A 12019-nucleotide genomic window follows, 5' to 3' on the forward strand; every position below is an offset into this window, starting at 1 on the left:
AGCACTGATTGCACTTCATGTATGGCATTCTATTGCTTCTGATTTTATCATATTAATTTGAGTTTTTTTTTACAGTAATATTAGTCTGGACTCTGGAGTTCTTCAAAAGTCTATACCTTAAATCTTTCAATTCAATAACTGGTGTATGTAATCACAGAAATTTAAGCAGATTGGAACTTTGAAGGACTAAATGTCAGTCAGATATAAGGGATGCTGTTTCGTTATTATTATTTATCAAAACATAGTGTCTTTGTGGTTCTGAGTTGTTCTATCATTTAGCCGGAGAAGAAAATTTATACCCTGGGCGGTAATGGAGAGAAGAGACCGTGGACTATGGGAGTTAAAAGAAACATGTAGAGATTTAAGCCAGGAATAAAAAATAATAGATAGGTTGGACGGTGAAGAAGCGACCTCCGAAATGTAGGGGAATGGAAAAAGCATGAGTAAAAGTAGGGAGAGTAGGTGTAGAGACCAATTGTATTCAGCTCCAAGTCATTTGGATTCCACTTTCACACGGGCCAAATTCCTCCCATAAAGCCAACAGCATTCTAACGGCAAACATATTTAAAGTTAAGAGAGAGAGAGAGAGAGTAGCTGATTTGAGAACGTGATTTTTTTCTTTTTTCAATTAAAAAAAAAGTGATTGAGAGTTTGATAAATCTGTGAATACCGGTGAAAAAATGTAAAATGAAAGCGTAATTATGCTTTTAAAAACGTTTTTGAAAAAGCTCCATATGAGATACGATTTGAAGGTTCAGTTTTTGCCTGATTTTTATAAGGCAATTGTCTTTAAATAATAAAGCTAAATGCCAACTTTTTTCGCGTTGTTATTCAAAAACACTGATTTTCCCCACAAAATCTCAAGGCAAATGCGCTCTATTACTTCTTTTCAGTTTCATAAAATTGCTGCAAAAGTTGGGTTTCCCGACACTCCTAAAATTTCATTGAGAATCTTTAATGCTAGTATCTCACATTCTCATTTGAAACTAGACCCATTCAATACTAGTAAGTGGGAGAGGCAGTGCAGGGTCAGACACATAACCCAACATGGTAGATATATATTGCTTAGTAGAGTCGAGTTAAAACTCGAAAGCACGTTATTTTCCATACAAAACGCCTGTTATTTTATTTTATTTTATATTTTGGGAAATAAAAAGTCATCTAATTTGAAGAATCAAAAGCAATGCATCAGCATCAATTTGTTTTTGGACAACAAAGCACATTTGTTTTGAATAGTGTAAATTTCATTCCTTTGCTGCATTTGTTTTTGGCTTCGATACTATCTGCAGCAACGACTCAAAATTTCGAGCTGAGCTCCCTTCTGGTCCGACTGCTTCTTTAGCAAATTCTTTAAGGGCTTTCATCTTCTCCCTCATTTTCTTCCCTTTTTCTTTATATAAAATGACATCCAAGCTACTTATCACTCCATTCTTTGTGAGGATCCCACCCTCAACTTTCAGGCCCACTTCCAACACGGCCTCTATCAATTGTCCATTTAGCCTTTGATCACCAAAGAATGGCCTACAAATCATAGGCACACCTCCTGAAATACTCTCAAGCAATGAGTTCCAACCACAATGTGTTATAAACACTCCAACTGCACTATGTGCTAGGATGTCCAATTGGGGAGCCCAAGGTACAATCAATCCATTTACTTTTGTTTTTTCTAGGAAACCATTCGGCAAATGGACCTTTGAATTGTCCCTAAGTGACCAAATGAATGGTACCCCACTAGCTTCTAAGGCCTCAGCTAGTGCAAAAAGCTCGTTTGGAGGTGGAGTTGCCACTGAGCCAAAGCTAACGTATGCCACTGTTGCTGTCCTACGTTTCTCAAGCCAAGAGAGGCAACCACTTGTATCTGAAGTCGGTTGTGAAACTTGTGGTGATACTAGGTTGAAGGGACCAATATTAAGAAATTTGTTGAACTTGGACTTGAAATGATTTGTTGTGGTGAGGTCCAATTCTTCAAAGGAGTTAATGAAAACTGCGGTTGCTAGTGGTAGCTTTTGGCCCATCTGGTGCAGCATGCGCGAGAAGACTGACTCAAGGTTCCCAAAAACTACTCCTTCAGGCAAGTCACGGACTCGTATTTGGGACATTCCTGGGATGAATTTGAGAGTTTGGTTTTCACGGCCTTCAATTTCTGCACATAGATGGGTGTTGTCAATCCAATGTATGAGACTGAAAAATGCAAATTTCTCCGTAGAGTTTCAGTTTGGCACCAAAGAGGTACAAATAAAATGAGGACTAGACGGGCATTGCTTAGCTAATATTTTCATCAACTAACGTCCTAATGTAGACTTTGTTACCTAGATGACTTGTTTTGGGTCTAGTGCTCCAGTGCACTAGACTCATCAAGATCAAAATACATGACCAAAAATAGACAGTCCACAAAAATGAATATATTTTATAATTGTGATGGGTCTAGTGCATTAAAGCACTAGATCCATTCTTTGCCTTATCACTAAAATGTTGTAGCCATTGACCAGTGATGTGTTGCCCAAGATAGTAGTCCTACACTTTAAAGCTAGGATATCTTATGTTGGAACATAGTATATACAGAAACATGGACACCATTCTTCTCCTTCAAGTTTTTAGGACACCACAATAATATTCCTTATTCATAATGGTCTACTGCTTTCTTGTAATTCAAAACCATTCTTTTTCGTTTTTACCCCTTATCCTCTCTCATTAATCTCTCTCACAAGCTCTCTTAAACAGTTAAACCCATGACTTGACACTTGGTATAAGCATTAATTTAAGCCACAAAAAAAGGAAAGAGCTCGGTTTGAGAAAAGATAATGTTAAGGATATACAAATTTTACAACATGATCCTAGTAAAAGGATGTATCACAAATTACAATAAATTAATTAAACATTTATTTACTATGTTACTAAAGTCTATTAATCACATTCATTACTACATCAACCTATAAGCTTTTTGTAGCAATTTTAGTATTTTCCTTCAACAAATTAATTCCCAAATGAGTTTGACTTCTGTGCAATGCATTTGAGCACTGAACGCAATACAAACACAACATGTGGCTAAAATTAGCCACCTATTGGTCTTATGTCCCATCCAATGCTCTAATACACTAAATGAAAACCTCTTCCTTCTTGAACAACCTCATAGATCATGGAATCAATTTTTAAAACACAACCTATAAAGTTGGAAATGAATCCTATAAGGTTTAGAATCTCCAATGATTGACTTAATAATGTTCATTATTATTATATTAAGGTCAAACATATCAAATTTATAGTAGTGATGTATACTTTAACTTAATAATAGTATATAATTTAAATTTATATGAAATAAGAAATGAGGATTTGAATCCAAATTCTTCGTCTAAGAAGTAAGCAACAAAATTTTGGATTTGAATTTGATGCAGTAGATAAGGTAATTGTACTGTGTAATTGCATTCGTAGTTTTAAAAATCAGACCAAACTGACCAGTTAAATCGAATACCAATCTGGTCCCGATAAAAAGCTCTAAAACTGGTTAAAAACTTGATAAATCCAAGAACTGGGACCAAAACTAATTCTTTGACCATACTAGTTTTCAAAATCATGATTGCATCCTTAATATAAAAAAGAATATATATATATATATATATATAATTATATATATGTGTGTGTGTAAAAAGTGAAATGATTTTCTAATTCAAGAGTGGAAGTTAAAAGTGGACTATTTAACTTTCAATCTCAGGTCGCAATTGTATTGTACAATAGCCAGGATCTTAATCCACAAACTTTTAACCACAACAATAAAGCTTCAAGTACAATAAAGTTTTTTAATTAATGAAATTATCCTGTTTACGCAAAAAAAGAAAAAAAGAAAAAAAAAGTAGTGCAATAAAGTTTCAAGTGCAGGGTTGAAATCAAGACGTGTATAATCAGTTAATCACACATTTAATCTCACAGGTCCACCATCTATAACCACTATTACAGTTAATAAATGAGAAAACTACCTCCAACTCCAATTGTCTCTCTGATGAGTTCAGTGTACACGTGAGCTGATAGTGAGTGAGGCCCTGCAGTCCAAAATGGCACCCAAGGCACACCCATCTCCTCGGCCATCTCCGCCGCAAACCAGAAGAAAGCATCACTGACCAAGCAACTCACCTCCCTCCCCAACTCTGCCACCGCCACCTTTATCCCCTTCCGAAAGCTCTCCGGCGCCGCCTTTACAAAGAGCTCAATATCTTCCTGTGGCTTTCCCACATGCACATAGCCCTCAGGCACACCATTCCACACATCACAGGCCTTAACGTTAAGCAGTTCACCACCATGTTTGGACGTGGGAAAGATTTTGGTGTTGGATGTTGAGGTGTTGAAGAATGAGAAGTGGGTTTTTGGAGAAGTAGTGGCTAAACGGTGGATGATGGTGAGGAGAGGGGCGGCGTGAGTGCCGAACGGAAAGGCTAAGACTGCAATGTGAGGGTCAGTATTATTGGTCGAGGAAGAGGACATGGTTGGTTTGATGTTACTGTTATTGGACAAAGTTGATTACAACTTGGTGGAATATATGGTGCATGCTCTAGCTTTTTTGACAGGATATATAGCAATGGGGTCATGGGAATATATTTATATGCCTTTTTGAAGTGCCCAACTCACCATACATATTCATGGACACTTTCGAAAGATGGGGATTGTAATTCAAGCAAAAAAATATGGGGACCGTTACATTAATTAAAGTGCTACTAACCACAGCTCCGCAGTGAGAGAATGAGGAATGCAAATACTATGTATCACCTTTTGCTCTACCAAATTTTTGTGTTTCATTTTATGCTTCATCACCATAATTGGTAGAGTATAAAATAGAATACAAAAAATGGTAGAGAGAATTTGTATTCTTCTATCTAAATAGCTTAGTACAATTGATGAGACATAAAATGGAATATAAAAGATTTGTATTTTTCTTTCTTTACATTGACATACCACAATTGATGGAGTATAAAAAAAAAAATAGTACATAAGATTTGTATGAGAGAGAGAGAGAGACGTCCTTTTTAGTTAGTTTTTTGTTTACCAAATAAATAGATTATCCTACAGAATTTGGATTAAACACTTGACACTTTACAACCATACAAATTTATTTTCTTTACTATCGATAATGTATTGCACAACAGTCTTCGAAAAAAAAGAGTATTAAATGACAATAAAATTACTTTTAGTTTTTGGTTCTAAGAAGCTTGAATATGCCAAGAAAAAAAAAAGAGGTAGTAAATATTAATGATGAGGAAGAAAGTGTTAATGAAGAGTAGAATTTTGCAAGATGACGAATATAATAATAATATTGACTTAGATGAAATTGATTAGATAAAATGATGAATATGATGATAAATAAATTATTATTTTGGTTCATATGTCGTATATTACACTTTTGGGTTTAATTAATTTGAACATGGATATTACAAACACACATTAATTTGATTTATTTAATTAGTTTTTTGAATATTATTACATAAATAATTATTAAACTAGTCATTAGTTGAATATATTTCAAATTTGTAATGAATATATGCTTTATATGTGTGTGTATATATATATATATATCTATAATTTTTAGATGTTTATGAATCTTACTATATATAATACGATACGATACATAATATAAAATAAATAAATAAATAAATAAATAAATATTAAATCAATATAATATACAATATGATTCACATTTTGATAACTATTATTATTCTTTATAATAGTTAATATTTCTTAAATTGAAAAATAACTATTATTTTCTAAAATAAACTACCTCATTCTAACTTTAGAAGGATGTCCCCAAAACCAAACCTACAATAAACTTTTATTATAATTTGTTAAATTAATTGATTGCCGTCTTTTATATAGACCAAATAATTTTTCTCCTTCCACACACAACTAATTGAGTCAAGAGTTATGACAAAAGTAGAATATAATTATGACAAAAGTTGTAGGTGCTACGAATTTCTCAATATCAATTTCTCATTAATTACTGGTAAGTCTGCAGCCAACGAACTAATAATTGCAAAGCTTAGAAATTTCTCTTAAGAATAATGGTGGGGTGGTTGATGAGAAATCGAACTGCTCGGGAAAGTCTTATTGTCATGTCAAGCTTAAGAAGAATGGTGGGTCAGAAATCAAACTCCACATGTTAGCCTTAACTTTCAATTATTTTACACCAATTTCATGAAGAACGGTGAGTGCTTTTTTTTTTGAGGGTCAAGAACGGCGAGTACTTGGATTGTTTGTTTGTAGATTTTTTTTCTTTTGAAAGTCGAGCGGACGTGGCCTGTTTTGGACCTTTTGGATGGTCTGGACTCAGTCAGGACCCAAGTGAATAGACAGGTTGAGCTGTTTGGACAATTCACTAATTTGGAGTTAGATGGGACATTATTCTCTTAGTTATTTTCTTCTTATGAGTTGGTTTTTTTTATTTTTATTTTAGAAACACGCACCTATGTTGCAGTGTTCGTTTGCACAAAATAAGGGACGTGGCGAAGAGTAAAGTGAAATGGAGGAGGAAGAAACTAACTGCAATATAAATGTTCTCTGGGTCTGAAGGGACAACTCACTGCACATGGGTATCACAAAATCACCAAAATAACAACAATGCTCTGAAATTCAAAATTAAGCGACGAAAACAACACTCAACAAACTTTCCAAACAACATTTTTTATGTGAGTCTCACGGTTTTGGATTATGAACGATGAAAATTAAGTCATAAAATTTAAATGATGAAAACAAGACTCAACAAACTTTCCAAACAACATTTTTTATGTGAGTCTCACGTGTTTTGGATTATGAACGATGAAAACTGAGTTATAAAATTAGGGTGAGTACACTATCAAACTGGAAAAGTTCACATTATTACTATATTTTTACTTGTAGGTAGGTAAAGAATTGTTATAAGCTCTCCAAGTAAAGTCCTTTATTTTTATTTGGGACTTAAAAAAGATTCCAAATTCCCTTCCATACCTTGCATTTTCTTTTGGATTGGAACAGCTTGGTATCACTCTCAAGATAGTGGTTGTGTCCTCATTCATTGCACCTAATTGTTTAATTTTGGGTCTCGCTCATGGAAGTTAGTGGTTCCCTTTCATCTTAAGCTCAATATTATCTGCATGCAAATATATTGTTTGACTTTCTTTGCTTGAATTGTGCCATCTACAAGATAAGAGTTAAATAACAGCTTTCTAATAAGTAATAAATATTTTTGTTAATAAAAAAAAAACCAGCTTTTTCCTTACAAGTCAAATACTAATTCTAATTCAATATATCATTTTTATTCCAATTCATACATGATTTTATATCTAAATGGGACCAACTTGGAACAACCCTTCAAGTATAGGTACTAAAAAACTTTCATATTCAAGACAAAATACCTAACAAAAGGCCAAGACTTGCAAGATATTTAAATCAATAAAACAAAGCTAACATGACCCATTATTTGGAATTGTTTTATGCTAGTGCATACCTCTAGAATAAAATAATCATAATTTCCTGTAAATACTCTATATTGCTTTCTGTAGTAATAAAAATGATCATTTGTCTCTAAAAACATGAAATTAAACACTATTTGATGCGTTAGAATTAGAGACACATAGCTTTCCAATGGTTTATGGCTTGAACGCTAGTTCTTACGAAATTATTCCAAACTTACTTTTGAAAGTGCCACAAAGATGCTGATTGAGGTTTCATAAATACTTCACTTAATTAGTGTTCAAGTTTGGCTAAACTATTTGAATTTCCTTGAGACATTTTGGTGTGAAGAATGGGCTGAATAAGTAATGACAACATATTGTTTTTAGTTTTGTGGTCTGCAACACCAAACTCTTCTCTGTGCTGGTACATGCAGGGACTCATCCTTGTAAGGTTCATCGCAATTTCAATAAATGTTAGATCTCGTTCTTCATTTAATTTTTCCATGCTATACTGATCAAATACTTTAAGTATACATGGGCGTCTTTTCACTAGCAATAGTTTCATTTAGGGGTGTTCGCGGTGCGGTATAGTGCGGTTTTGGGCCATTTTTAGTACTGCACTTTGCGGTGCAGTTTGACTAAAACCATAACTACACCACACCTTATTTTTGCGGTTACATGTGTGGTGCAGTGTGATGCGGTGCGGTTTAAAGTTTAGCCAAAACCATAACCGCACCGCACCATACCGCACCTCATTTTTGCGGTCACATATGTGGTGCGGTGTATAAGATGCGGTTTGAATGATTTGAAGTTGGTATATTTTTTCGAATTTTGGGATTTTTTTACCCAGACCAAAACTAATTTTTCCCTTTGTTTTAGTCCAAGTTTTAAACTATTGAGTTAGTTTTTCTTTATTTTGGATTGGCTTTTCTAATCAATACTTGCTAGGATTATCAAACTTTTTTTTTTAACTAGGATTATTAAACTATTAAAAATATATTTAATATTAAAAATAATTAAATATATTAATATATAGAGAGGGTGCGGTGCGGTACGGTTTGTACGGTTTTCTTATTATAAAACCGCAAACCGCACTGCACCATACGTTGTGGTGTGGTGCGGTGCAAAATTACTTGTGGTGCGGTGCGGTTATACTATTTTACAGGCAATTTTGGTGCGATTTTTGTGATTTGTGCAGTTTATGCGGTTTGGTAAACACCCCTAGTTTTCATTCATGTAACATTAGATTAATTTAGGAACATCACTTTTCTTTAATTCTTCATGAGTTTTCTCAATGAATAATAATAAATGAAAAAATCCAAAGTTGTTAGGTTAGGATTGTGTGAAGTAGTTGAAAGTATTCTTATGAAACTCTTAGGATAGTATAACTAGTATACTACAGAGGTTCCAAGATTATTTGTGAGTTGTAAAATCATTAATGACCAATGGATTATTTTGGGGCTCTCTTCCAAGCCACCCAAGACTTCCTTTTTTTATTGGATTTGTGACAATAAAATAAGCACGCATTAGTATAATTGGTGCTGATATTGAAATCCATGCATTCTCAAGATATTCTTCAAGGTTTGGTATATAATATATATGCATTATAGTACCGTTCTGCCTCCAGCAATTAAGAGCTACCTAAATCTAGCCACTGAAACAATTATAGTGGGACCATGAATTAGAGGAATTAAAACCATCACGTCCTTGAGAAAATGTTACTTTTTTAAGGTATCGAATGGTGTGAAATTCTTGTTCCTTGAGGGGATCAAAAGCCATTTCATTAACAGAATTGTAGATAATGAGGAAACATATCTTCCTATAATCTGCAAGTCGATCAATTGCATTGATCTCCTATCTGGGATCACATAGAAATTAAAGAGTACATTTAAGCCTTTATGTCAAAGATAGCTTTGAAGAGTTTGAGGTGTAATACTATTTATGCAAACCTCTCAGTGACAGAGCTCAAGTTCATCAAAAGTGCCATATACATCATAAACATCGGCAACTGTCAATACTAGTGCACTCACCTTTGTTAAAACTATCCTACTATATCCAAACTGAGGTTCATATCAGATCCACTAACAAGAGTAAATTCTCCATATTTGTCTATCCCTTGGTCAATTTTTCTCCAAGCGCAATGTTCCTCCACCATCTTTTATGAATCAGACAAGATAATGTGTACTGTAAATTTTAGCCTATAATAAACTTGATTATTTGTTCATGTAGCAATGAGATTTGATTTTAATTTTAGTATTCACTATTCATCATTCTACACTATAAATCTTTAATAGAGAATCTATATAATCTATCAAGGTTCGTCAATAAATAAGTAATTAATGTATTAATTATGAGTTGGATACAAGTTACACTTGATGAAACTTTAAGAAATATTACACAACTTTATATTTTTTTATTTGGATGCAAATTGTGATAATTCCACTATTGGATTACATGATTTTTGTATATTTTCATACTTGCAAAATTTCAAGGTGATCAAAGATCAATAGTCTTCTCATCAATTAATTGTTTAAATTCAAGTTTTTTCAATTTAAAATAATGCATAAAAAATGAGTTTAAGGATCGAATGATAAATAACATTCGATTGGCATGAAATGACATGTATTTTAAAAACATAATATATAATCCAACAATGAAATTTTCAAAATAGAAATTTAATAATAAGTTATTGAGTGATGTAACAGTATTTAAAGTTACACTATGTGTAATTTGAACTTGACCTATTAATTATATGTCAAATGAAGTTCAACTTCACGTGAAGACTAATAAGCTTTTTTAATCTTGACAATTGTTTTAAATCTTCTTGGTGGACTGATTGCAACATATTGAAATCTATTTCTGCAAGCTTAAGCAAGATATATAGGGTTCATGTCTTCTTTGCTTCTATATACATCAATGAATCACCTTGTTTCTGTCCTTGTTATCCTCCAATGCAGTGGAAGCTCTAAGACATGGCTCACTATAGCAAAAAGATTTTATCTTTATTTTTCTTGACGTATTCTTCAAGGTGCTTGTTTGAAAAATCTCTTGCTTTCTCCAAGCTATTCTCACATTCTGTCAAAAGGAATGAGGCTTCATACAAGGATAGCATACCCTTGGTATCCTCACAAAGGCATGCATTGAAATTCCCTCTCTCATCCTTGAAAATATTGAAAACTCCTGCAATGACCAACCCGTGACAATCATTAATTATATTATGGTAGTTTGTACACTATCAGATTTAAGAAATAAAATCTAAACCACGAAACATACTCGCTTGATCTTCAGATCTTGTTTCCGTTTAAATATCCAAATGTGACTTTTTCCCCTAAATTACCTTCGAACACCTTATATATATCCATGTTGTCTAAGCAGTCGAAATTTAAGAGCTGTGGCATATAAAGTCTCCTCCTTCCATGTATCACCACAATGATCATTATAGTATAGACCTTCCAAGATTCTCTTCATTTCACTCTCAAAGTGATAAGACAATCCTAGTCTTTGCAAAGTATCTATCAGCTCTAGTTGCTCTAAAGGACCCACCACTTTGTGAAGCATCATCCTCACAGGTTCCTTCAACATATTACTTTGTCCCGTGCAAGTTTCTCCCTACATATATCACAATTTTGTTATTAACAAGGGGCCAGTCAACTTCCAAGTAATATATAGTTAAGTAAAACTAACAATTCAGAACAAAAACAAAATGTACTACATATTCCTTTCTTGGTGACTGAATGTAATTATAGTGCCAAATTTCTATTTGGTCTAATTAAGTCTACTTTGGTCCCATTTGGTCCAATGAGGTTTACTTTGGTCCAATTTGGTCCACTCAATCCAATTCAGTCAACTTGGTCAATTTCGGTCTCCTTTTAGTCTATTTTAAACTAATTGGGCCTAAAGTTTTTTCTTTTTTAAATTTTAGCTCAAAAATTCTTTTTTTTTTAGTTGAAAAGTGAAATTTTATTATACTTGGGCTTAACTCTTTAGTTTTGAGTTAAAAAATACTAAGAAAATACTAAAATAGACATTAGAGATTAGAAATATAAGCCCTAAAAATGCAATAAAAATTATAAATATTCAAAAGTCTTATTATGTCCACATTGGTTCTATTCGGTCCATTCAGTCCGATTGTCCATTCTTTCCATTAAAGTTATATTCAGTCCATTCAGTTTTGTTTAGTCTACTTCGATCCAATCGGTCCATTCAGTCCACATTGGCTCTATTCAGTCCACATTAGTCCTATTTAGTCCACTTTGGTTCAATTTGGTCCATTTTGTCTACTTTAGTCCTATTCAGTCCATTTTGTTTACTTTGGTTCTATTCGGTTCATTCTGTCCACTTTGATCCACTTCAATCCTATTTAGGCTATTCGGTCCACTTTAGTTCTATTCGGTCCTTTTTGTTATATTGGTCCCATTCGGTCCATTGTGTCCACTTCGTTCCACTTCAGTCCTATCGGACCATTCAGTCCAATTTGGTCCTATTCAGTTCATTTTGTTCACTTTGGTTCTATTCAGTCCATATTGGTCCTATTCAATCTACTTCGGTCTAGTTTGTCCATTTTGGTCCAATTTATTCCTGCTCTGTCCATTCATTCTTATTTGGTCCTA

General features: G+C 33.5%; 1 protein-coding gene and 1 pseudogene across 1 annotated transcript; both read right to left on the bottom strand.

Annotated features, from left to right (window-relative positions):
• Window positions 1-1100: 1100 nt before the first annotated feature.
• Window positions 1101-4588, bottom strand: LOC142618401 (anthocyanidin 3-O-glucosyltransferase UFGT-like). The gene is made up of 2 exons (XM_075791322.1): window positions 3972-4588; window positions 1101-2143 (listed from the first exon to the last, which is right to left on the bottom strand). The coding sequence occupies exons 1-2, from the start codon at window positions 4471-4473 to the stop codon at window positions 1245-1247; spliced, it is 1401 nt and encodes a 466-aa protein (XP_075647437.1). The 5' UTR covers window positions 4474-4588; the 3' UTR covers window positions 1101-1244.
• A 3109-nt stretch (window positions 4589-7697) lies between these two features.
• Window positions 7698-11970, bottom strand: LOC142620361 (myrcene synthase, chloroplastic-like; annotated as a pseudogene).
• Window positions 11971-12019: the final 49 nt, after the last annotated feature.

Source organism: Castanea sativa, chromosome 12, assembly GCF_040712315.1.
Source record: "Castanea sativa cultivar Marrone di Chiusa Pesio chromosome 12, ASM4071231v1".
Classification (NCBI taxonomy): domain Eukaryota; kingdom Viridiplantae; phylum Streptophyta; class Magnoliopsida; order Fagales; family Fagaceae; genus Castanea; species Castanea sativa.

Coding starts and splice junctions, on each gene's coding strand:
- LOC142618401 (XM_075791322.1), bottom strand. CDS start 4,473: ATGTCCTCTTCCTCGACCAATAATACTGACCCTCACATTGCAGTCTTA. Junction 2,144..3,971: donor AGAGACAATTGGAGTTGGAG/GTAGTTTTCTCA, acceptor ATCTATGTGCAG/AAATTGAAGGCCGTGAAAAC.